The sequence below is a fragment of the Pristiophorus japonicus genome, chromosome 9, assembly GCF_044704955.1.
Source record: "Pristiophorus japonicus isolate sPriJap1 chromosome 9, sPriJap1.hap1, whole genome shotgun sequence".
NCBI classification, from domain to species: domain Eukaryota; kingdom Metazoa; phylum Chordata; class Chondrichthyes; family Pristiophoridae; genus Pristiophorus; species Pristiophorus japonicus.
Genome location: NC_091985.1, coordinates 167,685,152 through 167,703,565, shown reverse-complemented (window position 1 = coordinate 167,703,565; position 18,414 = coordinate 167,685,152). Strand labels below are relative to the sequence as shown.

The 18,414-nt window shown below is 44.8% G+C and overlaps 1 protein-coding gene and 1 pseudogene across 6 annotated transcripts in view; one reads left to right on the top strand and one right to left on the bottom strand.

The window, feature by feature from the left end:
• Positions 1-18,414, bottom strand: part of map4k3a (mitogen-activated protein kinase kinase kinase kinase 3a) — a 275,867-nt gene that overhangs the window by 158,109 nt on the left and 99,344 nt on the right. For all 6 annotated transcript variants that reach the window (XM_070890095.1, XM_070890098.1, XM_070890096.1 and 3 more), the window contains exons 3-6: positions 16,804-16,894; positions 10,154-10,218; positions 6,992-7,047; positions 5,340-5,387 (exon numbers count right to left, since the gene is read on the bottom strand). In XM_070890095.1, coding sequence (XP_070746196.1) covers positions 5,340-5,387; positions 6,992-7,047; positions 10,154-10,218; positions 16,804-16,894 — 260 coding nt within the window. The remainder of the gene's footprint in view (positions 1-5,339; positions 5,388-6,991; positions 7,048-10,153; positions 10,219-16,803; positions 16,895-18,414) is intronic.
• On the top strand, positions 2,917-3,855 carry LOC139272864 (forkhead box protein F1 pseudogene; annotated as a pseudogene).

The window sequence follows — 18,414 nt, the reverse complement described above, 5'->3', positions numbered from 1 at the left end:
TCCTCCCAACCATCTCCTTGAAGCCCTTTCACCCTCACCTCCAACATGCGAGAAGCTCATGGACTTCTTTGTCCCCAAGATTGAGACCATCTGTTCAATTGCCTCTGCTGCATTCGTCCCTTCTCCTAGCCCACCAAGCCAAGCTTCCCCTCTGCCTTAACCCTAAACCCAAATTTTTTGAGTTTCTCGCTCATCTCCCCTCATGCCCTCTCCAAGCTCATCTTGTCCATGAGATCCACCTCCTGCTCTCTTCCCACTAAGTTGCTGACCACGTAATTTCCGTTCCTGCCTCCAATGCTAGCTGATAGTTAACAATTCTCTTTCCTCAGGTACTGCCCCATCCCCCTCAAATTTGCCATCACCACCCCACCCCTCCTCAAAAAAACTGTTGATCCCTCTGTCCTTGCAAAATACCATCCCATCGTCAACCTCACTTTCTTCTCTAAAGTCTTTGAAAGTGTTATCAATTCCCAGATCAGTGCCCATCATTTCCGCAATTCCATGTTTGAACCTCTCCAATCAGTTTTCTATCCATGCCACAGTACAGAAACGGCACTAATCAAAGTCACAAATGACTTAGAAACGTATAAGATTCTGACGGGACTGGACAGGTTAGATGAGGGAAGAATATTCCCGATGTTGGGGAAGTTCAGAACCAGGGGACACAGTCTTAGGATAAGGGGTAGGCCATTTAGGACTGAGATGAGAAGAAACTTCTTCACTCAGAGTTGTTAACCTGTGGAATTCCCTGCCGCAGAGAGTTGTTGAATATATCCAATGAACTGGCATCAAGAGGGAGTTAGATACGGCCCTTACGGCTAAAGGGATCAAGGGGTATGGAGAGAAAGCAGGAAAGGGGTACTGAGGGAATGATCAGCCACGATCATATTGAATGGTGGTGCAGGCTCGAAAGGCCGAATGGCCTACTCCTGCACCTAGTTTCTATGACGCTCTCGATGAGTGGGACCATGGTACACTATCCACCTCGTCCTTTTCGACTTCTCTGCAGCCTTTGACATGGTTGACCACACCATCCTCCTCCAACCCCTCTCCTTCAGTGTGCAGCAGAGTTGGACTGCCCTGTCATTGGTTCTAATCTTACCTATCCGGTTGTAGCCAGAGAATCTCCTGCAATAGATTATTTTCCCACACCCGCAACGTTGCCTCTGGAATCCCTTAAACATCTATTCTTGGCCCCATTCCTATTTCTAATCTACATATTGCCACTCAGCGAAGACATGTCAAGTTCTAAGTGTAGACAGACAACACCCAACTCTACCTCAACACTCCCTCTCTGGACGCTTCCACTGCCTCTGTTGTCAGACTGTTTGTTCGACATCCTAGTCCCAGATGAGCCGCAATTTATTCCAATTAAACAAGAACACCAAAGCCATTGTCTTTGTCCCACGCCACAAACTACATTCCCTTGTCATCGATTCCAACCGCCTCTCTGGCCACAAGCTCAGGCCAAACCCAATTGTTCATAACCTCATTGTCCCATTTTAAACTGGTTGTTAAGACTTCTGAATTGTTTGCAAGAGACTAGATGACGACTGCTCTGAACTAGGATTAATAAAATTCAGGAGCTTAAAAAGCTGATTTATGTACACAGTGGGCAGCCACTGTGTTTGTTGAAATGACATCAGAACATAGTTCCCCAAATAGAACCGAAGTTTGAGAATACTGAGAGATAAGAAATGGCTTGCCAAAACATCCACTGTTCAAGATTTCCTGTGAAAAAACAATTAAATAATTACTGTAGCAATTTCAGCTCATGCAAGTCTGGTCTGGTGTGTGATATTTCCACCTTCTAATAGACAAATGATTTAGTGGGAATGCTAGATAAAATTCAGTATGTTAATTATTGCGTTTGAAATTCATTGTCAGACCTAGGCTACATAATCTCTGCAAGAGCAGAAGTAATAAGAAGCATACTTTCTAATCATGGTAGAAGAGCTTCAATCATCAGAAGTTATGTAAAATCAACTGAAAGAAAAAAAATTGATTTCAACAGACTGAAATGTAACATCTACATTCACAAAGCATGGAGGCCGTTAACACCGAGTTAAACCCTAGCAGCATGACCACCTAGTTTTCTCCCTCCCTACCTTCCCCTTTAATGCATCTATTCGCCTCAACCCCCCCTACTCCCTCTGGTGGCGAGTTCCACTTTCGTACCACTCTTTGGGTAAAGAAGTTTCTCCTGAATTTCCTATTGGATTTATTAATGACTACAGGTTGAACCTCTCTAATCCGGTACTCTTTGGTCCGGCAACCTCCCTGGTCCGGCATCTTTCCCTGCGAGGGGTCGTGACCCTGCTCTGTGTCCTGTGTTCATCAAGTTGAGTAAATTTTTTTTTATATAAAAAAAAAAGAGTATGGACGGTAAGAAAGATGACAGGGAAAGGCCGATTGTTATATTTACACAGATCCATATACGCGATAAAGCATTTGGGTGCCCACGAAAGCAGATTCCTCCAAACGGTGCAGACATCAACCAAAGCAAAACAGGCTGAAAGCTGCCACAGATCTGGGATACAAACACTGGTGAGCGGGCGGACGGCTCTTGGGCCCAGTGACATCATTGCTGCCTCCTCCCAACAACATCCGCCCCTTTTTGATGATGTTCGACTTGGAGGCCAGATGGAAATACTTTTTATACATGAAATTGGCAAATGATTTCCCCATGTCCACAGGAACTGCTTCACAGCCGTCATGCCTGAAAATGGGGTCAAGATCAGGAGGAGCCACAGGTTCCCATAGGGACGGAATGAGGCACTACAGAGTGGGCGGGAGCACTGCCGGATCAGAGAGGAGGTGAGGGCTTGACCAGGTGTCAGGCGAGGGGATTTTAGTGTTTATTTAAACCGGGTACTGCTGATAACGACCCGGCCGGGTCATTGTCAGACCTCTATGATGGAATCAGCCACCTCCACTACCAAAACTAAAAACAAACGCTGACATACAGCACCTGGAGAAGCCGCCGTATTCCTATATAGCCCTGATTGTGATGGCTATCCAGAGCTCTCTCACCAAGCGGCTGACTCTCAGCGAGATCTACCAGTTCCTCCAGAGCCACATCCCCTTTTTCCGAGGCTCCTACCAAGGCTGGAAGAATTCCGTGCGTCACAACCTCTCCTTGAACAAGTGCTTCATCAAACTGCCCAAGGGCCTGGGCAGACCTGGCAAAGGCCATTACTGGACCATTGACCCAGCCAGCGAGTTCATGTTTGAGGAGGGCTCCTTCAGGAGCTTTCGCAGGAAATGCCAAGCCCTTAAAAGCCCATGTACAGCATGATTAACGGATTGGGGTTCAACCACATCCCAGAGACCTGTAACTTCCAAGGGTCAAGAAGACTCATCTCCTGCACCCCCAAATGCCTTTCTGTTAATAGTAGCATCAGCATGATGAATGGACATTTGCCCAGTAACATTGACGGGATGGGTTTACCGAGACATTCTGTCTCTCACCTCTCGGCCAACAATGGTCACTATATGGGAAGCTATACAGGATCCTCAGTTGGAGTCCACTCCAACCACGCCAGCAGCTCACTGCCCGCGATTCCCTCGGTGATCGGCGGTGGGGTGATGGAGCCACACTCCATGTACGCTACCTTGGCTTCAGCATGGGCTCCTTCTGCCTCAGTGCTGAACAATGGGGCTCCTTACATCAAACAGCAGCCCCTCTCGCCGTGTAACCCATCAGCTAATCTCACTTCCAACCTGCAAGCACACTCCCTAGATCAGTCCTATTTACATCAAAATAGCCACAATGCGGCCAATATACAAGGTACGGAGCCCATGGTACTACAGTTACAGATTAGCAAAAATAGCTTTTGTAAGAAACAATTCTAAAACTTTGCTGACAGTGGGATTTTGGGGTCTGGGGTCGGCGTGACCGCCCGTGGTCCGGCAAAGGCCAGGTCCCAAGGCTACCGGATTAGAGAGGTTCAACCTGTATCTTATATTTATAGCCCTTAGGTTTTGACCCCCACAAGTGGAAACATCTTCTCTATGTCTACCCAGCAAACCCCTTCATAATTTTAAAGACCTCCATCAGGTCACCTCACAGCCTTCACTTTTCTAGAGAAAAGTGCACAGCCTATTCAAACTTTCTGGATAGATATAACCCCTCAGTTCTGGTATCATTCTAATAAATTGTTTTTTTGCAGCTTCTTCAGTGCCTCTATATCCTTTTTCGAATATGGGGACCATGACTGTGCACAGTACCTTAAGTGTGGTTAGATACAAGTTTAACATAACTTCTGCTTTTCAATTTATCCCTCTAAAAATGAACCCCTAGACAAGTGCTAGGTTTCCTTTGTAAAAAAAAAGCCTCATTAACCTGTGTCGCTACTTTGTGATTTGTATATCTGTATGCCCGTCACTGCTCCACTACCCCACTTAGACTCTTATTCTCCTCCTTATGTGGCCTCCTTATTCTTCCTACCAAAATGTAGCACTTCACACTTGTCTATGTTGAAATTCAGTTAGCAATTACACACCCATTCTGCAAGTTTATTAATGTCTTGTATTTTGTCGCAGTCTTCCTCAGCATTAACTGTACCCTCTAAATTGGTGTTATCCACAAATTTTGAAATTGTACTTCAGTTTCCCAACTCCAAATAGTTTATAGAAATTGTGAACAACACTGGAACCTGTACTGATCCTTGTGGAACACCACGTCCCACCTTTTGTCAGTCTGAATAGCTACCCTTGACTCTTACTGTAACCAGCTTGCTACCAATTCTGCCCAGAGGATTGACGAGATGGTCGAAAAGTGACTTGCATGAGCCAGAAAGAGCCCAGGGCTCTTGCATGGAGCTGCTGAAGCAATTTACCAAATACCTTGGTCAATGTTTTTGGGCTCTGCCCTGCTGTATGATTTGTTTCCTCTTTTGAGACATTTGATAAACCCTCAGCTGGAATTAAAAGGACCAAGAGTGATTGTCAAGCTTTGAGATGAGGATGACAGACAATCGAAATGTCTGAATATGAAAGAAAATACCCTCTTTGTATTTTGAACACACCTTGAGTCTAATATTGGTGATTTTATTTTCGCATGGCAGGGGGAGGGGGGAAGAGAGCAAGAGCGAGGATCGTTAGGGGATAACTTCATACCACATGAACATGGAGAACCACAAGCAACAGACCAACACTGAAAATCTTAAATAGGTATTATTCTTGTAATTCTTTCCCTCATTATCTGGCCTCGGGTACATATAGTACTACAATGAAGAAAAGCAGTTAGCTGTGTCTTGGTTCACTGTAAAAGTGTTCACAGAAAACCAGTAGACAACAAGAAAAACAAAAATGACGAACAATTCAACTCTATTTACCTTTATGTCTCTGTGCATTTTTCCTTTGCTGTGAAGATAATATAAACCCTACAAAAAAAAACAGAACACTTATTGTGCTGTTGTGCCCAGCCAACAATTTCAGCTCATCAAGCAGGTTTTATAAGATATACATACAAGCACAGTCATATACAGAAATGAATTTCTGAATACAAATGATAATTGGAATATTTTCTGCTCTACCCAACAGATTCTGGGAAGTGCCAATCTTTTGATTTTAATAAATAATTCACAAGGGGGCATAACCTTAAAATTAGAGCTAGGCAGTTTAGGGGTGATATTAGGAAACACTACTTTACACAACGGGTAGTGGAAATCTGGAACACCCGGCCCCCCCACACCCCAAAAAAAAAACTGTTGAGGCAGGACCAATTCAAAATTTCAAAGGACGTGACTGCTGCCAACGTTGCGCAGTTCCAGTGGTTTTTTGGTTGCTCTCGCCAGACTTCCCACAGATTGGAGAGAAAGGAGGGGAGGGAGTGGGGAAGCGAGATCGCTGCTGACGAACTGATGAAAGTTAACATTTATGCGCTGCCGAACAGAGCCGAAAATAAAATTAAAAGCTATTTCTATCAACTTGGTGTTTCTGTCGGCTTATGGAAGTTAACATTTATGCGCAGCATGCTTCTGCGCAGCTTCTGGGTCGTTGGCAGCAGTCACTCTGAATTTCAACGCCGAGATTGTTAGATTTTTATTAGACGAATTATTAAGGGTTACGGAACCAAGGCGGGTAGATCGAGGCAAGTTACAGAACAGCCATAATCTAATTGAATGACGGAACATGCTCAAGGAATTAAATGGCCTTCTCCAGTTGCCATTAGGATTAATCAAGGTTCTGTTTTGGCTGTCGCGTAACGTTGTGTACAAACCGAAATACGAGTGTTGGCATTCTACAAGACCACATACAGAATATCAGCTTTGCTCAAATCTGTCCTCGACAGGCATCTAGGTGCACCCAACGGAGGTTGCTGGGTAGTTATCAGCAGCAGGAACATTAGCCGAGTTTCCCCTTCCTAAGTGAAGCCAATTGTAGTCACTACCTCCACCCCAACTGAGATCAGCTAACTCAGCACAGACCAGGAATCGGGCCTGAAACTTTGTCTAAACTACTTGCAGGAAAACGTCACTAAGCCTTTTTGCCAGACAACAAAGTGTTTTATCTGAATTTTAGCAGAAGATTCCCCCACTGCATTTTGTTTGAATTTCCCACACCAGCCATTCCTATTGCCAGAGTGAGGCAATCAACTCAGGCTGATTTTGTCGCATTTGAAAAAATTGAATACAGCTGATTTGAGACTGCTTAAATTTATTTCATGTTTGAACCTTACAAGCAAAGGCTACTTTCCTACATTACAACAGTGACTACACTTTAAAGTACTTCACTGGCTGTAAAGTGCTTTGAGACATCCCAAGGTCATGTAAGGCACTATATAAATGCAAGTCTTTCTTTTCTTTTTTCAACTCATCAGTCTAGGCTGGATCAAAGTCCAGGTCCAAAAGATGAAAACAAAGTTTCGCAATCCACTATGCCAAACCCAGACTAAATTCCTCACCAATGTTCAGAGTGAAATTAGGTTCCATAGTTAATGGACAAAACTTAACAAAATATTTACTGAAAGATTGAAATTACATACCTGTAGTGTTTCTCTGCACACATAAGCTATCTGTAGTTCTGATAACGGTCCTGTCACTGTTACAAAGTTATGAAAACAGCATTAAATCAAGGTATGATCCTAATGCAATTCAGAATGTTTTCACTGATTAAAGAACTAAATCAGAACTTCTCTAAAAATATTAAACATAGTGCACGAAGGGAAGGTCTGCCAACTAGGAAAAGACTATTCAGCCCATTTTACTTGGTCCCATTTCAGGCTCCAATCTGTCAATTTTTCATCTTTTTCTACCCTAAACTTGCATTATTCCACTTTTGGTGAATTAGGAAATGGTTTGATGCCATTTTGGATGCTTCACTGTATTAGAGTTTGAATCACTAAGGCGACCTTTTTCAGGGTTTATAATGATACAATGGTAGATCTACAAAATTAGTCCCATTACACTCACAACTGCAAAGAGCCCTGCATCCAATAAGGTTTAGAAAATAATCCGATTTGCTAAATACTAATGCCCCTTACCCCCACCCACAGCTTATTGTATATTCCTTCCCTCTTTTCATGTCCTCTGAAGCACAGAGCACAGGGAGATAACATGTTCTATGGCCGTCAATGGCACCCTTATTGGCTGCGAGAATGAACACCAGAACTCAGTAGGTATTTGTTTCCCCAGACCGTGAGGTGCATCTGTTGTTCACTCGACAATCTTATGTCCAATATTGAGAACTCTGCCACAAATGGAGATGGTGACCCATAATCTACTCCAATACGTGACTGGTAAAAGAACCAGAGGCAGCATAAGGAAACATTTTTTTTTAAAAACAGTGAGTTGTGATCTGGAATGGCATTGCCTGAAAGGGTGGGGTAAACAGATTCAATAGTGACATTCAAAATAGAATCAGATAAATACTTGAAGGGAAAAAAATACAGGGCTATGGCGAAAGAACAAAGAAGTGGGACTAATTGGATAGCTATCTAAGAGCCAACACAGGCACAATGGGCCGAATGGCCTCAGTCTGTGATGTATCATTCTATAATTCTATGCTTCTATGCTGCATCATCATCATAGGCAGTCCCTTGGAATCGAGGAAGACTTGCTTCCACTCTAAAAAAGAGTTCTTGGGTGACTGAACAGTCCAATACGAGAACCACAGACTCAGTCACAGGTGGGACAGATAGCCGTTGAGGGCAAGGGTGGTGGGACTGGTTTGCCGCACGCTCCTTCTGCTGCCTTGATTTCTGCATGCTCTCGGCGACGAGACTCGAGGTGCTCAGCACCCACCCTCCCGAATACAATTCCTCCACTTAGGCCGGTCTTTGGCCAGGGGCTCCCAGGTGTCGGTGGGGATGTTGCAGTTAATCAAGGAGGCTTTGAGGGTGTCCTTGAAACGTTTCCTCTGCCCACCTTGGGCTCATTTGCCGTGAAGGAGTTCAGAGTAGAGCGCTTGCTTTGGGAGTCTTCTGTCAGGCATGCAAACAATGTGGCCCGCTCAGCAGAGCTGGTCGAGTGTAGTCAGTGCTTCAATGCTGGGGATGTTGGCCTGGTCGAGGACGCTAATGTTGGTGCATCAGTCCTCCCAGGAGATTTGCAGGATCTTGCGGAGACATTGTTGGTAGTATTTCTCCAACGATTTGAGGTGTCTACTGTACATGGTCCATGTCTCTGAGCCATACAGGAGGGCGGGTATTACTACAGCCCTGTAGACCATGAGCTTGGTGCCAGATTTGAGGGGCCAGTCTTCAAACACTCTCTCCCTCAAGGCGGCCGAAGGCTGCACTGGAGGTGGTGTTGAATCACGTCGTCGATGTCTGCCCTTGTTGATAATAGGCTCCCGAGGTATGGGAAATGGTCCACGTTGTCCAGGGCCGCGCTGTGGATCTTGATGACTGGGGAGGTAGTGCTGTGTGGCGGGGACAGGTTGGTTGAGGACCTTTGTCTTACGGACGTTTAGTGTAAGGCCCATACTTTCGTACGCCTCAGTGAAGATGTTGACTATGACTTGGAGTTCAGCCTCTGAATGTGTGCAGATGCAAGCATCGTCCGCATACTGTAGCTCGACGACAGAGGATGGGACGGTCTTGGATCTGGCCTGGAGACGACGAAGGTTGAACAGGTTCCCACTGGTTCTGTAGTTTAGTTCCACTCCAACGGGGAGTTTGTTGAGTGTGAGGTGGAGCATGACAGCGAGGAACATTGAGAAGAGAGTTGGCGCAATGACGCAGCCCTGCTTGACCCCGGTCCGGCTGTATCATGCTATGATTCTATGTTGCACTGTGCTACTGAACCCTCATTCTGTGGTGTCAGTCCATAGATTTTCAAGCTGGTTTCAAGTGATGAGGTTTATGAAGATGACGGCCACATTTGTGGCAATGTGTCGAGATAAATTTACTTGCCAATTTGCTGAAAATGCTATGCAGCATTACAATATAGTTACTGAGGTGAGAAATTGGTATTCAGTTGAATGGATAAAAGTACAAGAAAAAAATGGATAAAAGCACAAGAAAGAATGGATAAATCCCACCATATTCTGTGGTGCAGAATAATTAAAATTGCAAAAACCGTGTAAATTGAATGTGACCATTAACAGTTTTTGAAAAAGCTAATTTCATGTTGTAATTGAGGGACAGGGGTAGAATAAATTTTAATTTATTAGGACTTAACCATTTCAATCTAAATTTGTTACATGTTTCAAAGAAAACAACAGAAATCCTATTTGAATATCAAGTCTCAGTTTTACATAACAGAGCTGGAAAAAATGAGTGAAACCACAAAACTTTATATTAGTAGTACAGGTTGGGAGCGTTCGAAATCCGGAAACCTCGGGACCGAGGCCGTTCCGGCTATTTCTGGATTATGGAATGCCTTTGCCTGGGCCGAGGTAGGTGGGGTCAGGCGGCCACGGTAAGGGGGCGAGGTCGGCCCGCCAAGGCTAGGGTGGTGGGTGGGGGGGGGGGGGGGGGGAAAAGAGAAGGGGCCGGGGCGGGGTTAGGCCCCCCGAGGGGGGGGGGCGAAGTCGGGTCGCCGAGGGGGGCGAAGTCCGGATTTCGGAACATTCTGAATTTTGGAACTCTGGATTTCGGACACTCAATCTGTATCTAAGAATGTGAAATCTGTAATTTTCATACATTTCTATTTATTCTTCAATCATCCTTATAGAAAAAAATAAAATTGATTTGTATACTTACCATGATAAATATCTTGTAATGACCCACCTCCACAAAACTCCATACAAATCCATAGCTTGTCACGTCTATATTTAAAAATAAAACAGTAGCTGCATTTATTGAATCTTAACAAGATCTTCCATGGCAATGCTCACAGTGGCAAGAACAGAGGACACTAACTTATCAGCATTAGGGAGCAGTGCTGGTAGGAGTCTCTGGGTCTAGCACTACTTTGAAGAGGGCACTCAGGGTCTGGGACCACAGGAAGGAGGCTCCCAACGTTCCAATATCATTGGGAGAGAGAGTTTGAGAGAACACTGGGACAGATCCGGAGCATTGGAGAGGCCATTTTTATGGTCTGGAGGCAGTCATGGGATGAGGGATCTGTGGTTAGAGAGAGGGTCAAAGGATCGAGGAGTTGGGGTTGTGGCAGGAATTCTGACCATGATCCTGAAATTCAACAGGAAGTTCCGGAGGGTTAGGGGCTGCTGCGACCTGGCAGTATTGGAGAGCAGAGGCCAACACCCTTTTCGGAGAGGAGAGTCCGAAAATGCAGTTGGACCCGATCAAAAAAAATTAGGCTCCGCACCCTCCATGTGGTCCTGCATCCCACCACCACTTTCCTCATCGTCAGGTGATTCCTTTCCTTTTGTTCTTGCCTTCAGGCATCTAAGGATAAATTGTCTTTGGTTAAAATTAGTGGACAGAAAATCACAGTTTGACGTGTACACAAATAGTGGGTTTGACGATTTATATGGCCTTTAATTTTTTTTAATTCCATTACCAGGCAAAAATTCCCTCATGAAACACTCAAAGTCCATCCGTATATAATTCCCACGTTTTTATATATAAAAAGGGATACTTCAAAAAATGGGTTGGGCAGGTTATTTAACTGTCCAGTTTTCCATCCTATAAATCAATGGTCTTTATTATATGTTCCTTCACCCACGTACTCAATTTCTATCTCTTACCTCTATTAAAATTGAGTTTACATAGCATGATGGTAGCTGATATTAACCAGGTTGGAGGTAGGTATCTACCATTTAGTAGCACTGGGAAAGGAAGAGAGGGGGGGGGGGGGGGAATGGGGAAGAGGAGGCAAGGCTTATGGAGTTGAGCAGCACTGGCGAGGATCCTGGGCTTCAGTAAAACTGAGGTGTGGCCCTGAAGTTTGGCAGCACGGCAGGGGGTCACAGTCTCAGAATAAGAAGTCGGTCATTTGCAACAAGTGAGAAATTTCTTCACTCAAAGGAATCTCTGGAATTCTCTACCCCAGAGGGCTGTGAATGCTCAGTCGTTGAGTATATTCAAGACAGAGCTCATTAAATTTTTGGATGCTAAGGGAATCAAGGGATATGGGGATAGAGCAGGAAGGTGGAGTTGAGGTAGAAGATCAGCCATGATCTTATTGTATGGTGAAGCAGGTTCGATAGGCCAAATGGCCTGCTCCGGCTTCTTTTGGATAGGCAGCCCACATGGGGGAATAGTGGTGTTTGGCACCATTTGGGAGTGTTCCAGAGTCTAGTAGCAATGGAGCAGGGGGGGGGCGATCCTAGGGTCGGGCATCTCTGAAGGAACAATGGAATGCTAACAGCCGCAATGGTGCCAGTGAAACCAATTGCAGCCGGAAAAGGAGCACTTGCATTTGCACCAGAGTTCAACACAAAAAGAACATTCAAACATCAGGCAACGCTGCACAATCAGCAAAACAAATTCAATTGTTAAACCCATGGAACTACGTGAACCAAGCACAATTCTCTAACCATTAGAATCAACTATCACATCAACACTGCCACCGTGCAAGTAGGTCAGTAGTGGGCGAGACAAGTCGCTTTTATACTTCTATTTTCAGCTACTTTGTTTTGATCTGAATACTGCCAAGCCAAAGAGCTGCCATGTTTATACATTCACAGCATGCAATCCAGAATCTTCTTAAAAAAAACTATTAAGCAAAATTGTGGTTCAGGCTACATGTAAGCCCAAATGAGAGATGCCTTCAAAAAAGCATAAACGATTACCTTGGAATGAGGACTATTGGGAATTAGAAGTATATCTGTGTCAGGACACGGTTTGTTATCTTTATATAGATGTAAACCCTGCAATACACCCAGACCACTTGGGATAGTTCTTTCAATCACACACCGAATTTCAGACAAAATTTACAACCCAAATCTACATAGTTTGGTCAGTATACATATGTTCACTTACAAGATAACCCATCAAGGTTTTTTTCCCCCAATGATAATTAGTATTTGATGGAATAACCTGAAATGTGTGTGTTTAGGTATAGGTATACTTTCAACTGGTACAACAAGCATTGATCAAGTGTAATCTTTCAGGTTATTCCAATTTCAACATGTGATTTGGCAACTAGTTGAATAACTGCAGCTCTTATGTAATCACCAGAATATTATGAACAAGATGAAAAATCTTGTTATAAATGGATTTTATTTCTGTTCAGTCAACTTTTCTTAAAACCATGTTGGATTCCTTATACTGGCGAAACTACGTAGACATGGGTTGTAAGTTTTGTCTCAAATTCTGTGTGTAAAACTGGAAGAACTATCCCAAGTGAACTGGGTTTACATCTACATAAAGATAATATACTGACAAATATGCTTCTAATTCCCAAACTCCTAATTCCAAGGTAATGCTAATCATTTATGGTTTCTGATGGCATCTGTTTACCATATTTGTTTCAAGTATACCAGTTATTACTGCCAATGGCTTGTACCTGTTCTATTTCTTTAACTGTTCTTGGAATGTGAGCAACACTGACAAAGCAGTATATATTGCCCATCCTGAGTTATCTAAAAGTTAACCACATCGGGGCCAAGTTTCGGCCTGAGTTGCTCCTGTTTTTTTGGAGCAACTGGTTTAGAATGGAGTATCTTAGAAATTGCAATTCTCGGCATTTAATTTGCTCCAGTTCTAGTCAGTTAGAACAGTTTCAGTTTGGAACAGATTTTTTTCCAAAAGGGGGCGTGTCCGGCCACTTACGCCCGTTTTGAAAGATTAGGCAGTGAAAAAAATACTCCAAACTAACTTAGAATGGAGTAAGTGTAGATTTTTGTACGCTCAGAAAAACCTTGTCTACACTTAGAAAAATCAGGCGTAGGTTACAAATCAGGCGTAGGGAATGGGGGGGGGGGGGGGTTTAAAAGGAAGTTTACAAACGTTAAACACTTCAGTTTTACAAATAAAGAGTCATCATCATCAATAATAAATGATAAATACATCAATAAATCAACCAATAAAAAAATTAAACAAATTAATAAAACATTTTCTACTTACCGACTGCAGCACCGGGAATCCTCCAACAGCATGCTGGGATGCACCCCCCACCCCCAGTGTGTCTCTGTCTGTGTGTGTCTCTCATTCTCTGTCTGTCAGTGTCTGTGTTTCTAACAGCAAGAGGAGGGGGAGAAGGGGAGGAGGGAGGTAGAGGGGAGGAGAAGGAGGAGGGAGGAAGGAGGAAGGGGGGGAAAGGAGAGGAGAGAGGAGGAAGGGGGGGGAAAAAGGAGAGAGGAGGAAGGGGGGGAAAAAAAGGAGAGAGGAGGAAGGGGAGGGAAAAGGAGAGAGGAGGAAGGAGGGGAAAAGGAGAGAGAGGAGGAAGGGGGGGGAAAGGAGAGAGGAGGAAGGGGGGGGAAAGGAGAGAGGAGGAAGGGGGGGGAAAGGAGAGAGGAGGAGGGGGGGGAAAGGAGAGAGGAAGAAGGGGGGAAAAGGAGAGAGAGGAGGAAGGGGGGAAAAGGAGAGAGAGGAGGAAGGGGGGGAAAAGGAGAGAGAGGAGGAAGGGGGGGAAAAGGAGAGAGGAGGAAGGGGGGAGGGAGAGGAGGAGAGGGAGGGAAGGAGAGGGGAGTGAACGGCCAGGCCCAAGACTTCGGGCTGGATTTACAGGTAGGTGGCGTCGGGTCTTGGGTCCCGGGGGGGGGGGGGGTGGTCGCGGAGGGGGAGGAGTGAGTCGCGGAGGTCAGGTCGCCCGGGGGGGGGGGGGGCGAGGTCGGGTCGCCGGGGTGGGGAGAGGGGGGTCGGGTGGGAGGTGAGCCTTATCCACGCAGCCCCAGTGGGGCCATTCGGCCAGGGCTAGGGGCTGCGTGCTTCGGGCCCCTCCCACAGTTTTGGGCGCCTGGAGCTACTGTACATGTGTGCCCACTGTAGCGCGCATATGCAGAGGTCCCGGCACTGTTTTCAGCGCAGGGACCTGGCTCCGCCCCCCCACAGCTCGTGCTGCGCCTTGCCCAGCTCCAGAGGACCTGCAGGGAGCCGGAGAATAGGTGAGGTTTTTTTTTTTAGGCGCACTTTGTGGCGCAAAAAACGGGCGTCCAGGTCCGGGCTGCGCCGTTTTAGGTGCGGCCCGAAACTTGGGCCCATAGTGTGGGACTGGAATCATATGTAGGTCAGACCAGTAGGACTGACAGGCCCCTCCCTGAACATTCATGAGCCAGTTTGGTTTTTAATGACAATCCAGCAGCTTTCGTGGTCATGTTCTGTCCTATAAATTACCAGATTTACCAAATTCAATTTCACAATTTGCCATGATTGATTTGAACTCATGACCTTCGATTAGCTAGCTCAGTACCAAAACCTACTGTATTCCACATTACTTTCCCATAAAGTCACTTTTATATATGCATAAATCACCATTGCTTTTAGATTGAGAAATATCAGATTAGTATCTGCATTTTATTGTTTTAATCAATCAAAAAAGATTAATGGGAAAAATAATGCATTTGTATAGATTTAAAAATAGAAATGTATCCATAAAAAGCATCCTTGTCCCCTCAAACATCAAATGCAAGGAACTCATGGATTTCCTTGTCTCTTAACAACAAGACCATCATGTTGCTCTCACCCGACTTCCTCGTTTCCCACTCACTCAGGCCCTTAGCCCACATTGTTCTGCACTTTGTTCCCATCTCCTTTATTGCCATATCCAACTTCATTTCTGTAAGACTTACCTTCTTTCTCCTTGATGCCCTGCACACTTAACTCCTGATCACAACTCCCCTTCTTGATCCCCAAGCTAGCCAACATCATCAATGGTTCCCTTTGCTCAAGCATCGTCCCTCTACTGTTCAAAATCATTACCCTTTTCTCAAAAAACCTGCCCTCAGCCCAACCATCCCCTTTATCAACCCACCTCCAACCTTCCTTTCCTCACATAGGTTTCCCATTGTATTATTGCGTCTTAGCTCCGCGACCATCTCTCTTGTAACTCGGAATCCCTCTCGTCCAATTCTGGCCATTCCCACCCAAAACTGCCCTAGCTAAAATTACAACACATTGACTGCCTGTGACCATGGTGCCCTACCCTTCCCCATCTCTCTCTCTCTACCTTTCCGCAGCATTTGATACGGCTGGCCATGCCATTCTCCTCCAATTCCTTTCCTTTGCCATCCAGCTCCGTGGACTGTCTTTGCATGGTTCCGATCCTACCTATCCAAATGTGCACCTTCAGCAATGGTTTTTCTTCTCTCCCGTGCAATACGTCCAGAGTCCAATGACCTATTCTCAGCCTCCTCCTCTTCTGAAGCTACAGGCTGCCCTCAGCGACATCATCTGCAGGTACTGGATCAGCATCCACACGTAAGCAGAGGACACCAACTCTAACTCCCCGCCATTGCTCGTGAAAACTTTGTTTCCGTACAACTTCCAATCACTTTCAATTGCAACTTCATCCAGGTCAACATCGAGAAGGCCAACATCACTGTCTTTGGCCCCACCACAAGCTATGCTCCCTTACCACTGACTTCGTCCCCATTCATGGCTACTGGCTCAAGCTAAATGGGGTCGTTAGCAACCTTGCTGTCCTGTTGAACCCTAAACTGAGCTTGAAAACCCCAAATCAGATCAGTCAACAAGACTGCCTATTTTCATCTCTGCAACATTGGCCTGCCTCAACCCAAATCGCAACCACTCTGCTGAAATTCGTATACATGCCTATGTCACATCCACAGTTGATTACTCCAATGCACTCTTTGTAAACTCCCAACTTTCCCAAAACTCAGCTGCCCATATCTTGTACCCTTACTAAACTACACTAGCACCCATGCCTCAGTGCATCAAATTTCAAACTGGTGTACAAATTACCAAGATCTCAACCCACTATATCAACAATCTGCTTTGGCCTTTCAAATACTTCATGCCTTTGATTGCAGCCATCTGTGCAATCCACATCACCTCTACCATCAGCCCCAATTTCACCCCTGCATTGGTGGCACCGGCCTTACTCTCGAGATCTTCCTGAATTCCTGCCTCTCATCAGCTTTAAAATCTTCTTTAAATCCTCTACCATGTTTTTTCAGTTATTCTCCTAAACTCTCCCTTCATTGCTTTGTGCCTATTCCCGCGATTCAGTTTATTTGTGAGGTGCTTTAGGATATTTATTCCTTGAAAGATTCTTATATCAAGGCACGTTGCTGTTGAACATGAGCACAAATTTGAAACTGAGGTTCTTAAAAGAAACAGCACAATTGCAACAAAAATGTTTGCAGGTTCCAATACTTACTAGTTGTTTAAAATAAAACATGTCACCTCACATATCAAAGATAAGCACATTCTTCTTAACTCACACATTAAAAAACTTCAGTAAATGCATGATATAACCTACTAAACAGCCAGTACACTAGGTAGTGAGGAACAAAGTAAAACAAGTATAGCACTATACATACCTGAGGTAACTGCCAAAATATGCAACGATGTTTGAGTGTTTACAGTCTTTCATCATAATAATCTCTTGCTGTACAATGGCGAAGTCTTCACCTAAGGAGAAAACATTTTGGTTAAATAACAGTCGACATATCAATTTAGAACTTCCATTTTCACTGCAGTATCTGAATCAGGCCAGAGTAAGGTAAAACCTATTCAAGACAGAGAATAAAAACCAATTCTGATGAAGGATCCACACCTGAACCATGAACTTTTCTGTTCTCTCCACAGATGCTGACTGACCTGGGGCATACAACACCTCAATTGATGCCTTGCATCTGTACTTTTGTGTTTTTTGTTTTAAATGATGTAAGGGACGAGAGTATTGATTTTGGGGCTCACAGGTGCAGCCATTGAGAGCCTCGGTTTCACCTTTTCTTCTACAAGGAGGTTTCAAACTTGATGCTGTACTTGGACTTCTTACGTTACTGCACAAATTCACAAGAGTCTTTAAAGATTCACATAACATATATGGTATAGTTATTGGCATTTAAGACTTTCAAATGAAAATGTTCAGAAAGAATCAGAAGCAACGTCACAGGACAGCAGGTAAGTGACTGGTCGTTACGTATGAAAAGGTTTTTTTCTCTCTAACCTAGGACAGTGGTTTAAACTAGGTGCGAAAAACTATAAAGTACTGTATTAAATGTATAACTTTATAGTTATACTAATTAGTTTAACAAGTAATCATTGAATAAAGATTTTAACTAATTAAATATATAAAATAAGGCTAGACTAAGATATGGCAGAGCAGGTCGTGTGTCTGGCCTGCAGTATGTGGGAGTTTGTGGACAGTGAGACTGTCCCGAGCGAACACGTCTGGAGGAGATGTCTCCATCCCGAATATCTCCGGCTCAGAGTCATTGAGCTGGAGTTTGAGTGGGAGACACACTGACACATAAGGGAGGGGGAGGAATTTCTGGACAGTTTTAACCAGAATACAGTTACACCCCAGAGGAAAGCACAGGTTCAGGAAAGGGAGGGTGTGAGTGTTAAGAGAGCCAGGTAGCGGGGATTTAGGAGAGGTTGAGAAGGAGGTCCTGCAGACCCTGGTCTTGTCTGAGAGGTACGATTTACTCGATGTCTGATGGGAGGACAAGGAGAAAGACTGCAGGGACGACAGCGGCAATGCACCATGACTCAGAAGACCATCCGGTCAGGGGAGGGCGGATTAGAGCAGAATAGTAACGTGGTAGTGATGGGGGACTCTATAATTAAGGGGATAGATAGCATCCTCTGCAGCCAAGAACGAGAATCCCGAAGGGTATGTTGCCTACCCAGTGCCTGGGTAAGGGATATCTCAAGGCGGCTGGAGAGGAACTTGGAAAGGGAAAGGGTAAATCCAGTTGTCGTGGTCCATGTTGGAACAAATGACAGAGGTAGGATCAGGGAGGAAGTCCTGCAGAGAGCATCAGGAGTTAGGCTCTAAATTATAAAGCAAGACCTCGAGGGTAATAATCTCAGGATTACTGCCCGAGACAAGTGCAAATTGGCATAGAAACAGACAGATTAGGAGAATTAACATGTGGCTAAAGGGCTGGTGCGGGAAGGAGGGGTTCCTTGTCCTGGGGCAC